Source organism: Hemicordylus capensis, chromosome 4 (assembly GCF_027244095.1).
Source record: "Hemicordylus capensis ecotype Gifberg chromosome 4, rHemCap1.1.pri, whole genome shotgun sequence".
NCBI classification, from domain to species: domain Eukaryota; kingdom Metazoa; phylum Chordata; class Lepidosauria; order Squamata; family Cordylidae; genus Hemicordylus; species Hemicordylus capensis.
This window is the reverse complement of record NC_069660.1, coordinates 64,629,423-64,645,807: the sequence shown is the minus strand read 5'-3', so window position 1 is coordinate 64,645,807 and position 16,385 is coordinate 64,629,423. Positions and strand designations below refer to the sequence as shown.

At 41.3% G+C, this 16,385-nt stretch overlaps 1 protein-coding gene across 2 annotated transcripts in view; it reads left to right on the top strand.

The window, feature by feature from the left end:
- LOC128322002 (complement receptor type 2-like) overlaps positions 1–16,385 on the top strand; it is a 42,733-nt gene that overhangs the window by 5,728 nt on the left and 20,620 nt on the right. For both annotated transcript variants that reach the window (XM_053242669.1, XM_053242668.1), the window contains exons 3-7: positions 4,776–4,970; positions 5,184–5,283; positions 6,952–7,037; positions 15,384–15,575; positions 15,969–16,151. In XM_053242669.1, coding sequence (XP_053098644.1) covers positions 4,776–4,970; positions 5,184–5,283; positions 6,952–7,037; positions 15,384–15,575; positions 15,969–16,151 — 756 coding nt within the window. The remainder of the gene's footprint in view (positions 1–4,775; positions 4,971–5,183; positions 5,284–6,951; positions 7,038–15,383; positions 15,576–15,968; positions 16,152–16,385) is intronic.

Below are 16,385 nucleotides of genomic sequence, written 5' to 3'. Positions count from 1 at the left end.
ATCTGGTCACCAAAAGTTGATTATGCGTTGTGTGAAAAAGTACTTCCGTTTGTTGGTCCTAGATTTCCTGGCAATCTATTATTATTATTATTATTATTATTATTATTATTATTATTATTATTATTAATAATAATTCAATTTCTATACCGCCCTTCCAAAAATGGCTCAAGGCGGTTTACACAGAGAAATAATAAATAAATAAGATGGCTCACTGTTCCAAAAGGGCTCACATTCTAAAAAGAAACACAAGATAGACACCAGCAACAGTCATTGGAGGTACTGTGCTGGAGGTGAATAGGGCCAGTTTTTCATGGGATGACACCTGGTTCTAGTGTTCTGTGAAAGGGAGAAGAATTTCTCTCTGCTTTCTCCACACCATGCATGATTTTATAGACCTCTATCATGCCTCCCCACAGTAGTCTTTTTTTCTAAACTCAACAGCCCCAGGTGTTGTAGCTTTGCCTCATAAGAAAGGTGCTCTAGGCCCCTGGTCATCTTGGTTGCCCTCTTCTGCACCTTTTCCTGTTCTACAATGTCCTTCTTTAGATGTGGTGACCAGGATCGTACACAGTACTCCAGGTGTGGCCTCACCATAGTTTTGTTTAAGGGCATTATAATATTAGCAGTTTTATTTTCAATCCCCTCCCTAATGATCCCTAGCATGGAATCGGCCTTTTTCACAGCTGTCGCACATTGAGTCAACACTTTTAATGAGCTGGCCACCACGATCCCATGATTCCTCTCCTGGTTAGTCACTGACAGCTCAGATCCCATTAGTGTATATTTGAAGTTGGGGGTTTTCGTCCCAATGTGCATCACTTTACACCTGCCAACATTGAACCGCATTTGCCATTTTGTCACCCACTCCCTCAGTTTGGAGAAATCTTTTTGGAGCTCCTCACAATCAGTTTTGGATTTCACTACCCTAAATAGTTTGATGTCATCTGCAGATTTGGCCACCTAGCGGCTTACCTCAACTTCTAGAGCATTTATCAACAAGTTAAAGAGCACTGGTCCCAGTACAGATCCTTGGGGGACCCGACTTCTTACTTCCCTCCATTGTGAGAACTCTCCATTTATACCTACCCTCTGTTTCCTATCCTTCAACCAGTTAGCAATCCACACAATTACTTGTCCCCTTATCCCATGACTGCTAAGTTTTCTCAGGAGTCTTTGATGAGGAACTTCGTCAAAAGCTTTTTTGAAGTCTAGGTGTACTATGTCAACTGGATCACCTTGATCCACACACTTGTTGACACTCTGAAAGAACTCCAAAAATGTTTGTGAGGCAAGATTTACCTTTGCAGAAGCCATGCTGGTTCTCTCCCAGCAGGGCCTGTTGTTCTATGTTCTCTACAATTTTATCCTTGAGGATGCTTTCCATCAATTTGCCTGGAACTGACATTATGCTAACCAGCCTGTAGTTTCCCGGATTGCCCCTGGATCTCTTTCTGAAAATCAGTGTTACATTTGCTACTTTCCAGTTTTCCAGTACAAAGCCTGATTGCAGGAATAAGTTATATATTTTAGCAAGGAGGTTAGCAATTTCACATTTGAGTTCTTTGAGGACTCTTGGATGGATGCCATCTGTCCCTAGTGATTTGCTAGTTTTCAGTTTTTCCAGACAGTTTAGAACATCATCTCGTCACTTCTATCTGACTCAGTTCTTTAGCCTCCATTCCCGAAAAGCCTGGTTCAGGAACAGGCATATGTTCAGTATCCTCTGCAGTGAAGATGGATGCAAAGAACTCATTTAGCTTCCCTGTAACCTCCATATCCTCCTTAATAATCCTTTTCACTCCCTCATTGTATAGTGGTCCAACTGCCTCCCTGGCAGGTTTCCTGCATCTGATGTATTTAAACAAGTTTTTGTTATTCTCCTAGATGCTTTTAGCTAAATGTTCCTCAAACTCTCTTTTCGCCTCCCTTATTGTCACCTTGCATTTATTTTGCCAGAGTTTGTGTTCCATTCTGTTCTCCTCATTTGGGCAGGCCTTCCAGTTTTGGAAGGCAGTCTTCTCCCTTTTTTTGCTTCCTTGGTGTTACCTTTTAGCCATGCTTGCATCCTCCTGGACTTAGTGGTACCTTTCCTCTTTTTGAGTATACAATCTAACTGGGCTTCTAGTATTGTGGCTTTGACTAAACTCCATGCATTCTGGAGCACCGTGACTCTGCTGATTTTCCCTTTCAGCTTTCTTTTCACCATACCCCTCATTTTGGATAAGTTTCCTCTTCTGAAATTCAAAGTGTCTGTGTTAGACTTCCTTGGTGATTCTCTCCCCACATATATGCTGATTTTGATTGCACTATGGTCACTTCCCAAAAGGGTTGATGACACTGACATCATGCACCAGGTCCTGGGTGCCACTCAGGATTAAGTCTAAGGTCGTCTTCTCTCTGGTTGGTTCGAAGACCAACTGTTCTAGGGCACAGTCATTCAGTGTATCTAGAAATTTGACCTCTTTGTCATTAGCTGATTGTGAATTTACCTAGTCTATGTGCGGGTGATTGAAGTCACCCATTATTACTGCCCTGCCTCTCTTTGACGCCTCCTTGATTTCCTCCTGCAACTCCCGGTCACTGTCAGCATTTTGATCTGGAGGGCGATAACACATCCCCAGTATCACATTTCCTTTCAGGCCTTGTATTATCACCCACAGAGTTTCTGTAGAAGACGCTTGTCCTTCTAGGTTTTCTAGCTTGTTAGATTCTATCCCTTCTTTAACATACAGTGCTACTCCACTTCCAAGGCACCCCTCCTTGTCCTTTCTATAGAGTGTATATCAGGAGATAACAGTGTCCCACTGGTACCATGTTTCTGTTATGCCTACTATATCTATTTCTGCATTAGCAACTAAGCACTCCAGCTCATCCATCTTGGCTTGGAGGCTTCTGGCATTGGCATATAAGCACCTACACGCGAAATCTCTTACCTGGTGTATGTTATCTTTCTTTTGACTCTTTGTCCAGCTGGCACAGCCTACTTTCTGCTCTTTATGTGGTTCTGCTGTGTCCCTTCTGTTTTATCTTAATCCTTTGCCCCCTCGCACTTTAAAGGATGGCATTTGCCAAACCAGATACTGTCCAGCTCCTATCAGCTATTCCCCAGGCATCATTTTAAAAGCTGCTCTGCAACTTTTTTTATTTTAAGTGCCAGCAGTCTGGTTCCATCTTGGCTCAAATGCAGCCCGTCCCTTTTGTACAAGCCTTGCTTTCCCCAAAATGTATCCCAGTGCCTAACAAATCTAAATCCCTCCTTCCGGCACCATCTCATTCACGCATTGAAAGCCCTCAGCTCTGCCTGTCTCACAGTATCTGCATGTGGAACAGGTAGCATTTCTGAGAATGCTACCTTGGGGGTCCTGGACTTCAATACACTACCTATCAGCCTAAATTTGGCTTCCAGGACCTCCTGACTACATTTCCCCACATTGTTGGTGCCGACATGCAACACGACACCTGTCTCCTTCCCATCACTGCCTAACAGTCTATCTTGATGCTGTGCGATGTCTGCAACCTTCACACTAGGCAGGCAAGTCTCCGTGCAGTCAACATGCGCATCACAAACCCATCTCTCTATACCTCTAATGATTGAATCACCAGTTACAAGGAGGCCCACGCCCCAGAGGAGTATCCTTTGTGCGAGAGGATATGGGCTCATCTTCCATGGAAGGGGTCCCTTCTAAAGGAGCATTTCTCTCTTCCTCAAACCAATGTCCTCCTTCCCCGAGACCTTCAGTCTCCCTGACAGCAGAGGAGATATCAGCCCTGGAGTAGGATGCCTCTACCACGTCCTTGAAGTTCTCGTCCACATGCCTTTCTATATCTCTGAGCTTCTCCAGATCTGCCACTTTGGTCTTGAGGGAACAAACTTGTTCCCTGAGAGCCAGGAGCTCCTTGCACCAAGCACACACCCATGATTTCTGCCCATGGAGCAAACAGTCATACATGTGACACTCTGTGCAATACACTGTGGAGTGCCCCCTCACCTGCTGACTTTCTGTCTTCTTAACTGATTTATGTAAGATAAACCCCAGCAACAGCCACTGCAGGGGTGCTGTGCTAGGGATGAATAGGGCCAATTGCTCTCCCCCTGCTCAATAAAGAGAATCACCACTTTAAAAGGTGCCTCTTAGCTCAGTTAGCAGGGGAATTATCGTACCGTGTGTTAAGTACACGGTATAATAAGTACAATTCATATTGTGTGTTCAAGACCATTACTAGCACTGAATGTCAAGCAGTCATGACCACAGTACCTGATTTGTAGTTGGAATGTACATAAACGTTGCCTTACAGCTCTTCTTGCCCTAGGGCTGATTGAAAGGACTCCACTCTGTATAAAGACTGCCAAAAACTATTTCTGTGTGGCCACAACTCCACAAAAGGGGCAATGTTTGCAAATTGGTTCCCATGCCAGCCCAAGCAGGCACCAGTCCACCAGATCATGGTCTCTTATGGAATTTTTGCTCTATGCTTTGGGGAACCTTTATATGGGACTGCAGCATTTGAATTAGCCTTCAGAGTTAACTGTTCTCGATGTTACAGTTTACGATTTGCAGTTGTTATAGTTAAGTGTTAGTTAAGTGTTAACAAGTTTAGTGAGATCTGGTTTTTTTAATGCCCTAATAAATATTATGAGCTTTTCAGCACCCCATGAGAGAAGGGGCAGTCATTTATGTTTTACAACTGAAGTCAAACTGCAGGATTTTGCACATCATTGAACTTCATAGTAACACATAGAATTCATTTTTCTCCTCTCTTTTTTTCTTTATCAGTAAGTAGCTGTGGTGCCCCAACTAGGTTAAGCTTTGCTGAGCTGGGCGATGAGTATAAAGAAAAACCTTCCTTTCCTGTTGGCTCGACTGTGAACTATGTGTGCAGACCTGGCTATTATAAGATTCGTGGATTGAAGGCCTCGATCACATGCCTTAGCAGCCTGGAATGGTCAGAAGTTCAGGAGTTCTGCAAAAGTGAGTCCCATGACATTTTTGTCCCAGGTAAAAAAGAGAGAGAAAGAATGGAACAGTATTTGAATCAAGGATATTGGGTGCAACTCAAACTATCTCAATCCTATCATGCAATTCAGCCACTGTAAATGTCATTGTGTTTGTTTGCTCGTTTGCTCCCTTTATATCTTTTTGATATAAAAAGGAAAATTAACATTTGCCTTATTTTTCTGCTAGGAAAATCATGTGGTAATCCACGTGAACCAGAAAATGGCCGGTTGGTTATACCAAAAGATCTCCTCTTTGGTTCTACCATAAATTATACCTGTGAGCAAGGGTAAGTATCAGGTAAACCAATAATGGTCCCAACATTTTTTCTCTTTGGGCTGTCTTGTCTCTGACAGGTTAAGTAGGAAATGGGGCCATTCACATGACCAGCCCTCCCTGGACTTGCACAGCCCTACACGGGCCTGCACAGTCCCGAACCCGGCGCTGCCCCAATGGGAAGCCCAGTTTCTTAACCTGGGCTAAAAGTGAGGTAGGAGGATGCAGGCATGCCTCCAAGCCCACTGCCCAGTCATGTGGGTGAGCAGGCTGCCACAGTTCAAGCATAGAGCCAGGATAAAGGAGCATCCCAGCAGCCGGCATTCCCCAAATCTACTGTGCAAGTAATGCAGGATTCTTGGAGGCCGGAACCTGCTCCTGCCAGCTCTGGATCACCATGCTACTCACTGCAGCACTGATCGTGTGAGTGAACAGCGCAACAAAATCAAGCAACACAAGTGACACAAAATGGAGGGTAGCACCTAAAATGGAGCTTGAGCCTTTGAACGAGTCTGAACCAGTTCAAACCAAACCGGGTTTGATTGGTTCGAACAATGCCAGGTTTGGTTTGAATTCGAACCTCCAAACCGTTTCAAATTCAAACCTGTTTGCACATCCCTAATCTGAATGTGCACAGGGGATCATGCAGATGGAGGTGCTCTCCCAGGTAAACTGGTCCTAGGCCATTTAGTCTTGCAGACTTATCCATTAAAGAGAGTTCAACGGGATTAATTCCTGCCCGACTAAATATGAATGGAATTGCACTGTAGTGTGAAATTACACAGTAAGTGACTTATTCCTTCCCTTCTATGACCCATAGATGGAGGTTATTTTACCTTATTGTTCAAGTGATAGGAATGATAGTGGGTGGAGCTGTACTACTTGGCACAGGACTTGTAAAATTACATCTACATAGTCCCAAAAAAGCTGACTTGCTTGCCCAGAGAATATCAGCTAAATGGGACATGAAGAATCTTGGCACCAAGAACTGGATATTGGAACTGAAAGTTTATATGCCGGCCTGTGTTAGTCCCTCAGAATACAGTTTTGTTAGCCCTGTCCAGCTGCTATCTAAACTGGGTACAGTGGGAAGACCTCCAGACTTTGTCATGACTAACTAAACCCTATTGATTTAGGATTAATAGGACTTAAGTTAGTCCAGATGACTAACATCTTATTTATTTCAATGGTGCTTAGTAATGACTAAGTAGTCTGTATGGTGCCCAGTGTTTCATATATTTGCTAGGAAAACAGCCTCCCAGCTCATGGGGAGAAATTGTCCCCAGGTGTTAGTGCTCATCTCTGCGGATAAATATATCCAGGACCAGCAGGGGGCACAGCTAAGGAGCATACAATTGGTTCACACTGTACCCAGAAACACTATACCAGTGTCCCCTCAAACAGGGATTTCAAGATGTTGACTATAACTCCCAGAATCCCCAGCTAAAGGCCACTGCAGCTGGGGATGCTGGGAGTTGTAGTCAACAACTTCTGGGAATCCCTGTTAGAAGGAACAGTGCACTATACCCTGTTTTGATAATGCTTAAAGAGGAGTCTTGTTTACTGTGGACAGAATCTTTTTTTAAAATGTACATTCAGTTTCCTAACTTCTCAGTACTGCTTATCTGAGTAAATGAAGGCAAGAAGGTGACAATCCATAATTACTTCCTTCTCCATACAGTCACAAGCTAATTGGTCAGTCTTACCGACAATGTGTGATATTGGACCGAAGAGTAGGTTGGAGTGGTGACATTCCCCTTTGTCAGCGTAAGTAGGACACATCTTTAACTATAAGTATCTAGACATGGTTTCAGTATGGCTCCTGGCCAGTGCAACTGCAGTGTACTACGAACACTGCACAATGAATCTGGTAAAGACAAGAACGAATTAATAATTGGGTCTAGTCCAGCAGCATCATAGAACAGAGTCACATGAAGTTTTTGGCAAAATATGGAACTGGACTAAAAATAATAACCTTGGGTGGTGGTTGTATGGGTTTGCTTAACCTACATGCAGTTAACATCATTTCTGCAAACTTTACCTGAATACGAGGCAATGCCTAGTGAGCATGTTGTCCTTTTCCTGCAATACCCCATTTGCCTTTTACATCCTATGTAGCATTTTATATTCAGAGAATGATGCCCAGGGGCTGACATATGGAGCAAAGATACAGCAGTGCAGTGAGAGAGCACACTCACAGTACTTCCCAACTAACTGCGGGAAGCAGCCATGGGTAATGCCTTCCCCAGGAAGTCCTTTGTGTCACCCAAAATTGGTTGGCATCCCTCAGGGACATTTTTGGGGAAGGGCATCAAAAATGATCACTTCCCTGCGGCAGCAGTGCAATTGGCTGGGAAGTTCTGTTAGGCTGCGCTTTTGCTACGCCAGTGCTTTCTTCCTCTGTGGGTTAGCCACTCCGTTGGGCAGACGTCTCTTATCAGCTGAGTCAGTTAATAAGAAGTGCCCACATCATTGAAATAATGAACTAACTCCTCAAAATCACTGAGTGATTGTATAATTAAAGAGATATGGACACTCAGATACATCTGAGAATTATTTCATTTGCCCTGGTATTTTGTAACCTTTTGAGTAAGTTGGTATCAGCTTATCATTGGGATTTTATCTGCAACCTGGAAGAACTGTAATGTGTTCTTCTTAATAATAATATAATAGACATTCACAGTTTCTGGTAGGTCGAAGTATCCCTTTATTGAAAACAGGGTAATTCTGACAATTGTGGTGAGTAGGCACTCACAGACCTATTTTCCAAAATCTGTCAGTCAAATCACATGGTTTAAGAGGATGTGATTCAGAATGATCCATTAATGGCAGACATCTAATGACAGTTTTAATTTAACAAGGCAACCATTTGTGCAGTACAATTTGGTACATGGCTTGTTACCACAACCCAAGTTTTGCTTTTTATTCTAATAAGATCATTTTTTTCTAATAAGGTCATTTTTTACAAAAATGGGGTATAAATATTATATTAATTAATTATCAGGTGGGAAGATATACTGTCTTTGAATTAAGTTTTGTATAAGATGTATTCCAAGAATCTAGAAGCAAAATAGTGAGATGTTTTTGTATTGTCTAATTTGATATATGTTATTTTTTTAAAAATAATGATTAAATAAAATGCATGCTGATGATATAATAACAAATAAATAAATAATGGCGGGCATACATAAATCTCCAGACAAAAAGTGCCTCTCCCATAAACATTATGGTGAGATGTAACTTTAATAAATCGATACCAGATCGGTCGTTGCCAAGGCCAACAAGGACCGCGCCAGGTGCTGGAGTCCCTGGACATCTGGTGGCAAGTGGGCAGCAGGACTCAGGATCTTCAGTTGAGCAACCAGGGCTGAAGACAGCAAAGTTACTGGAAGAAACGTCGCTTAACCGGAAAAAATATATGAAAAACGCCAACAAGGAAATAATGATCTGCTTTTACAAGTCTAGTCCAACTAGAAGAGGTTATTTAAAAAGAATGTACCAAATTTGGAAAAAGAAGCATCCAGATACAGAAATAACAGAACAATGGCTAGCAGACCAGAGAAGATTCATAATAAGAAATAAAGTATTCACAAAAGTTGATCTGGAAGAACTGCAAAGAGCAACACAGGCTCAAGATATGGAAGAAGAATTACCACCAACTGAAGAAGTTGCTCAGGCGGAGGAGGTGTCAGAAATAGAGGATGCCACTGTTGCTGAACTGTTTAAAAACCAAAACCAGGCAACCTCCCCTTTGCCTTCACCTCAAAAACCTGAATGTCATTTAACATAAAAGCAACAAGAACTAAAGCAAAAAAAAAACAACCAAAAAAACCAACAACCCTGAGCACATGAACCACCCACCCACCAGGGTTCGACTTCCAGCTCTAAAAACAGTTGCCAAAAAACAACTTGCTCAGGCATTAAAAGATGCAAAAAACAAGGAAGGCACAGGGAACCCAGCAAAAAACAAAGGCTAATAAGCCAGAAACCGTGTAATGAGTCTATTAAACATGTAATATATACTATTGAACATACTCAATTGATGGATCGTAGTACATATGTGCCCATTGATCATGACCCTACTTTAAAAATACAGAAACTTATTAATATTGTGGTTCAGGAAGCCCAAATGATGGGCCTGATTTCTGAGAAGTTAGCAGAATTTTGGGGCAACAAATACCCTAGGGTGCCGATTTTTTACACTTTACCTAAGATCCATAAAAATCTATACAATCCACCGGGTCGTCCCATAGTTTCTGGCTCCAACTCTGTCTTTGAACCTATATCTTCTTATATTGAACATTTTTTTAAATCTGCGGTTCTTAAAATACCAACTTATATTAAGGACACTCGGGATTTCATTACTAAGGTGGAAGGCATGTTGATTCCTAAGAATTCTGTATTAGTCACTTTGGATGTAAATTCTAGGGATGTGCATGGTCCGGAGCAGTCCAGACCAGCACCGAAGGGGGGCCTTTCGTTTAGGGCGGGGAGGGCTTGCTTATCCCTCCCACCTCTTTGCCCCCGCCAGAGGCCATATAGTCTCTAATAAATGGGGCGCTGGAAACCAGCCCCCCCCGCCGCCCCCCCGCGAGCGGATTAGGGGCAAAAATTAGTAAGGTACTGCCGCTGTCCCTGCCGCCGTCCCACCGTCCCGCCCCCCTCCCCCCAAGTGCTCACCGCATTGTTTCTTAGAAAAGAGAGGAGCCTGCCGAACAGAGCTCCTCTCTTGGCAAAGTCTGTGAAGCAACTGAGGCCTGGGGCGCGCGCGCTACGACGTCTAAACTTCCGCCGGAGGCCCGGTCTACCCAGCCTCGTCCCGCCGGGTAGACCGGGCTTCCAATCGCCGGAGGTACTCTTCACGTCCTTGTGATTTTGAAGCAGCGGCAGAAAAATTAAGTTCCCAACTTAAAGTTAGAGGTTATCCCAGTCAGGTCATTTATAAAGCCAGATGTAGGACACTATCTCGAGATAGATCCTCTTTATTATGGACAGTTTCATATAATGACAGAAAATCATCTCGGATCACTTGGTCTATGCAATATTCTTCTTTAAGTTATAAAATTAAGAATATAATTCGAAGACATTGGAGATTAATATCAGACCTGCCAGGTTGTGCTAAGTTTCCTCTAATAGCATTTCGAAAAAGCTCTAGCTTTAAAGACCTTTTGGTTAAAGCAGATTGTCCATCTCAGCGAGAGACTATGGAATCAAAGGGCTTTTTTAAAGTGTGGCCACTGTGCCGCATGCCCCATGGCGATACAAATCACAGAATATAGTGATCACAATGGCAAAAAGTACAGATTAAATTTTTTTGCCAATTGTTCCTCTAGGAATATAATTTATATAGTACAATGTCCTTGTTTGAAACGCTATGTTGGCATGTCTACCAGAACAATTCGAGCCCGGATTTTAGAACATCGTTCCCGCATAAAAAATCAGAATTTGGAATGCCCCTTGGTGGAGCATTTTCTGCAGGCAGGTCATTCACCCAATGATCTTCAGTTTTTTGTAATTTATAAGCATACACACAAGGAATTTTCTTATGAAAATATCAAAACCATCCTTTTACAAAAAGAGGCTTTTTATATACATCATCTCCATACTCTGGAGCCCTGGGGTCTTAATCAGATGAACGATCTTTCTTGTTATTTATAAATACACTTATGTGTCATCCTACTCTCCACTCTTTTATAGTTTACCTCATTGGGAGGTTTTCCACTTAACTTTGTGAGTATCTATTTAAATAAAGAGCGGTTGTTATGATTACTCAAAGCTGGAGCACCAGCTCTCTTTCTCTTTTTGCCTGAATATATGGCTACAGTTTTAGTTCTAATTTCATGGTCCCACAGTATAGAATTTGTTTACTTGAATATATGGCTCAATGGAATGGGTTAAATATAACACCACTCCCTTTTTGACCTAAGAATGACAACACCTGTGGTGTATTGTTAGGTAAAAAGACTCTGCCATCGCTTTGGGGGCAATATGAGTCAGCTAATTAAGAAGCAATGAGCTAATTACAGCACTACTCCCTTGTTCTGAGTAATCACTCCTCTTTTGACTAATGAGCTATAACACAGTGTTGTAATCCACATGATATAAAAAGTCCCTGTTTGGCACCACAGGGATCATATGAGTTGGTATTCGGTAGGATCTTTTGAATTCAAAAACCACCGTACAGTGTAATGACACTATTGAAGAATACGAATGTGAGTAAATGTGTTTTTGATTTCTGTCATTGCCCAGGTTGATATATACTGATGACAAATGTTGTATATTAACAAAAAAAATTTTATTGAATATTTAGCTTCTTCTCTCCTGACGAAGCCCTGCCATAGCGGGAAGAAACAGGTCTACAACCTAGGACACCTGTTGAGAATACGAACAGGAATGCATGAGAACACGAATAGGAATGCATACTGAGAAAACAAATACAATTGAATACTTGTGAAAATAATGAATGAAAATAAGAGCAAATACATGTAGATTTACATATCACCTTTTATGGGATACCATCTTGGATATCACCTTTGGATTATACGCGCCTATTTATCCTCTGGGTTCTGACTCTTCAGACAGGAAATCACTCATCCTGGAGCAATGATTCAAATTGACTATTGCTTTATATTGGTGCATGCACCTATGTTCATTTAGGAAATTGTGGTGGATTCTTCCATTGTTTGACCTACTCAGTGTTATTGTCTTTCTCAGACTATGTATATATTGTATGTTCAATAGTATATATTACATGTTTAATAGACTCATTACACGGTTTCTGGCTTATTAGCCTTTGTTTTTTGCCAGGCATTAAAAGATATCAATGCTGCACTTGCAGAAATAACAACCAATAATTTGCAAGAAACAAACCAACTAATGTACAGTGCAGCAACAATAACAACACAAGAGCTCAGATATAAAATCAGTGGACTTGTCAAAAAAGAAAGTAGTACATCACCTAAATGGAAGATTAGATTAGAAAATAAAATCTCCAGGCTTAGATCAGATGCTAGTAAATTGAAAGATATGAAAGACAAGAAGCTGAAGAATGAAAACACCAAACAGTATCTGATCCAAAAATACCATCTAGATTCAAGGAAAATTAGAGAAGTCATGGAAATAATAAAACAGCAAATAACAGAGAAGATTAGCAGATACAAAGCCAGAATTACACTATATAGGCAGAATCTCCAATTCCAGTCGAATCAGAGACGTTTCTACCAAAGCATAGAAGGAGAAACTGCAAGAAACATAGAAACACCAAATAAAGAAGAAACAGTGCAATTCTGGGGGAAATTATGGGACACTCCAATAGATTATAATAAAAAAGAAGGCTGGGTGAAAGAGGTTGAAAAATGTAACCAACAAATGCAAGATCTAATAATAACACCAGAATTAATAAGTGAAAGAACAAAGAAAATTAAAAATTGGACAGCACCAGGCGACGATGAACTGCATGGCTTTTGGCTTAAACACTTAACAAGCCTTCATAAACAACTATCAAAACAGTTCAATCACATTTTGCAAGGAGGGTGATATTGAACAATGGCTAACAAATGGGAAAACTCATCTCAAAATGAAACATCCAGCAAAAGGTGCAGTTCCAAGTAATTATAGACCGATAACCTGCCTGCCAACCATGTTCAAATTATTAACTGGAATAATAGCAGATGAAGTCATGAAACACTTATTAACTAATAAGCAGCTTCCAGTTGAACAGAAAAGAAATTGCCTGAACACCAGAGGCACAAAAGACCAACTGCTGATTGACAAAATGATTTTAGAAAACTGCAAGAGAAGAAAAACCAATCTAAGTGTTGCATGGATTGACTACAAGAAAGCCTTCGACTCATTGCCTCACAAATGGATACTAAAATGTTTAGAAACAACTGGTGTCAGCAAAAACATCCAGATATTTATTTTAAAAAAGCAATGAGCATGTGGAGTGCACAGTTAACAATCAATGGCGAGACACTTGGACAGGTTAGCATTAGAAGAGTTATTTTCCAAGGGGACTCACTATCCCCTCTGTTGTTTGTAATTGCCATGACTCCACTTTCACAAATACTAAACAAACAGGCCTCGGATACCAAACATCTAAAACATCAAGTAAAATAAACCATCTGCTGTACATGGACGATCTGAAGTTGTATGGAAAGTCGCAGTCAGAAATCGAATCACTGCTAAACACTGTCCATATATTCAGTAGTGATATAGCAATGGAGTTTGGACTAGACAAGTGTGCTGCATTAATAGTGAACAGAGGGAAAATAACAAGAGCAGAACTGCCCAATGGAAGCAAAATCAAGAACCTGGAAGAGAAAAAACATTACAAATACTTGGGCATTCTCCAGGCGGATAACATTGCACACACTGAAGTTAAAAGAAAAATTGTAAGTGAATACATCAGGAGAGTTAGAAAAATCATAAAGTCCAAACTCAATGGCGGGAACACCATACACGCCATAAACACCTGGGCTATACCTGTTATCAGATACACTGCAGGAATAATAGACTGGACCCAGGCAGAGCTAGAGACGCTAGATCGTAAGACCAGGAAAATAATGACCATCAATCATGCTCTGCACTCCTGCAGTGATGTAGATAGGCTATACCTCCCTCGCAGCTCAGGTGGAAGAGGAATGCTGCAAATCCATCATACAGTAGAGGAGAAACGATGCCTTGAAGAATATATAAAGGACAGTGAAGAAGATGCACTTCAAATGGTCAATAACGAGAAACTATTCAACACCAATGAAAGAAAGCAGGCCTACAAAAAAGAACAAGTCAAGAACCGAGCAGAAAAATGGAGAAATAAGCCACTGCATGGTCAATATTTGCACAATATAAGTGGAAAATCAGACATCACCAAGACCTGGCAATGGCTTAAGAATGGCAACTTGAAGAAAGAAACAGAGGGTTTAATACTGGCTGCACAAGAACAGACACTAAGAACCAATGCAATAAAAGCAAAAGTAGAAAAGTCAACAACAAACAGCAAGTGCCGCCTTTGTAAAGAAGCAGATGAAACCGTGGACCACCTAATCAGCTGTTGTAAAAAGATCGCACAGACTGACTACAAACAAAGGCATGACAAGGTAGCAGGGATGATACACTGGAACATCTGCAAAAAATACAAGCTACCTGTAGCCAAAAATTGGTGGGACCATAAAATTGAAAAAGTGGTAGAAAATGAAGATGCAAAAATGTTATGGGACTTCCGACTACAAACAGACAAACATCTGCCACACAATACACAAGTAGTCAAGAAGAAAGAAAAACAAGTCAAAATAATCAACATAGCAATGCCAGGGGATAGCAGAATAGAAGAAAAAGAAATAGAAAAAATCACAAAATACAAAGATCTACAAATTGAAATTGAAAGGCTGTGGCAGAAAAAGACCAAAATAATCCCAGTAGTAATTGGCGCCCTAGGTGCAATTCCAAAAGATCTTGAAGAGCACCTCAACACCATAGGGGCCACAGAAATCACCATCAGCCAATTACAAAAAGCAGCTTTACTGGGAACAGCCTATATTCTGTGACGATATCTATAATAACAACAAGAACAATATTGATAATACAATTCAGCCATCCCAGGTCCTTGGGAAGGACTTGATGTCTGGATAAAACAAACCAGTCAATAACACCTGTCTGACTGTGTAAACAAGAAATAAAATAATAAATAATGGCAGGCTTTGACCTAGCAAGTCATACCACAGTCATGGAGCAATATCCCATGGGATAATAGATAAGTGATTATATATTTCAATGCACCTTCTCCAAAAGGTAGAGAAGAAACAGCTAAGAAAATGGCACTTGCAGGATAAAGGATAGCCAATGTTGGTTTTTTAAAAGATCCTGAATTGCTTGGTATGAAGTCACTAGTGAAACCTTTAAAAACATGAAGCTTATTTCATCCATTGTAATGCTTGTGTAAGATTATATACTCGGTAGAGCAGCTTGTGGGGATCCAGGAATCAGGTTTTCTTACATTCTATGTGTTGTGGTTGTTACATTCGTACTCCTTTGGTTTCATCTTTTAGTTCCAGGAGTTGTCATTAGAGTCACTCAAATATACATAAATAATAAATATCTCTTTTCTCTCTCCAGGTATCCCATGTTTCTCACCACCAGATATCCCCCATAGCAGGCGCACCGGGACACACATAGTTGCCTTCACGTATGGGGATTCTGTGACTTACACCTGTGAAAAAGGCTTCCCCCTTGTTGGAAATGCCTCCATTCACTGTACTACAAAGGATGGGATCAATGGAGTGTGGAGTGGCCGTGCATATTGCGGAGGTGTGGCTTTCACATATTCTTAGTTCTTCTTGTAGAGGTAGCCCACAAGTATGGACATTCATTACAGTCTTGGCAAGCAACTATTTGGCATTGCCCAACAGGAAGAACCATTAGCTATTTGTACTATCAAGGGAGTGTGGACTGGCCGTGCATATTGTGGTGGTATAACTTTCACCTGTTCATCTTAGGTTGCTAGCCCACAAGCCTGTGTATTTTTCAGAATCTTGCTGAGAACCTATCTAATATTGCCTAACAGGAAGAGCCATCAGCTATCTGTACTCCCAAACTACCAAACCCTATGCCAGCTAACAGCACAAATACACAGAAAACAGCCATATTTCATTTCTTCATTCCTTTGCTTCCCTGTGGGTATTAAAATTTATCTTCTTTCAGTGGCTCAGTGTCCACCTCCTGAAGTTGAGAATGGAAGAATAGTGGCCGGTGATTCTGGCTCCTACAAATATAACCATAGAGTGACTTTTGGCTGCAGTGCTGGCCACGTACTAGCTGGCTCAAGAGAGATCGATTGCCAAGTGGATGGCACGTGGGACCCTCCTCCACCTCACTGTGAACAGGGCAAGTACCAAAATGAAGCCTCCATATTCATTATTATTATTATTATTATTATTATTATTTTACATTTATATCCCACTCTTCCTCCAAGGAGCCCAGAGCGGTGTACTACATACTTGAGTTTCTCTTTCACAACAACTCTGTGAAGTAGGTAAGGCTGAGAGAGAAGTGACTGGCCCAGAGTCACCCAGCTAGTTTCATGGCTGAATGGGGATTTGAACTCGAGTCTCCCCGGTC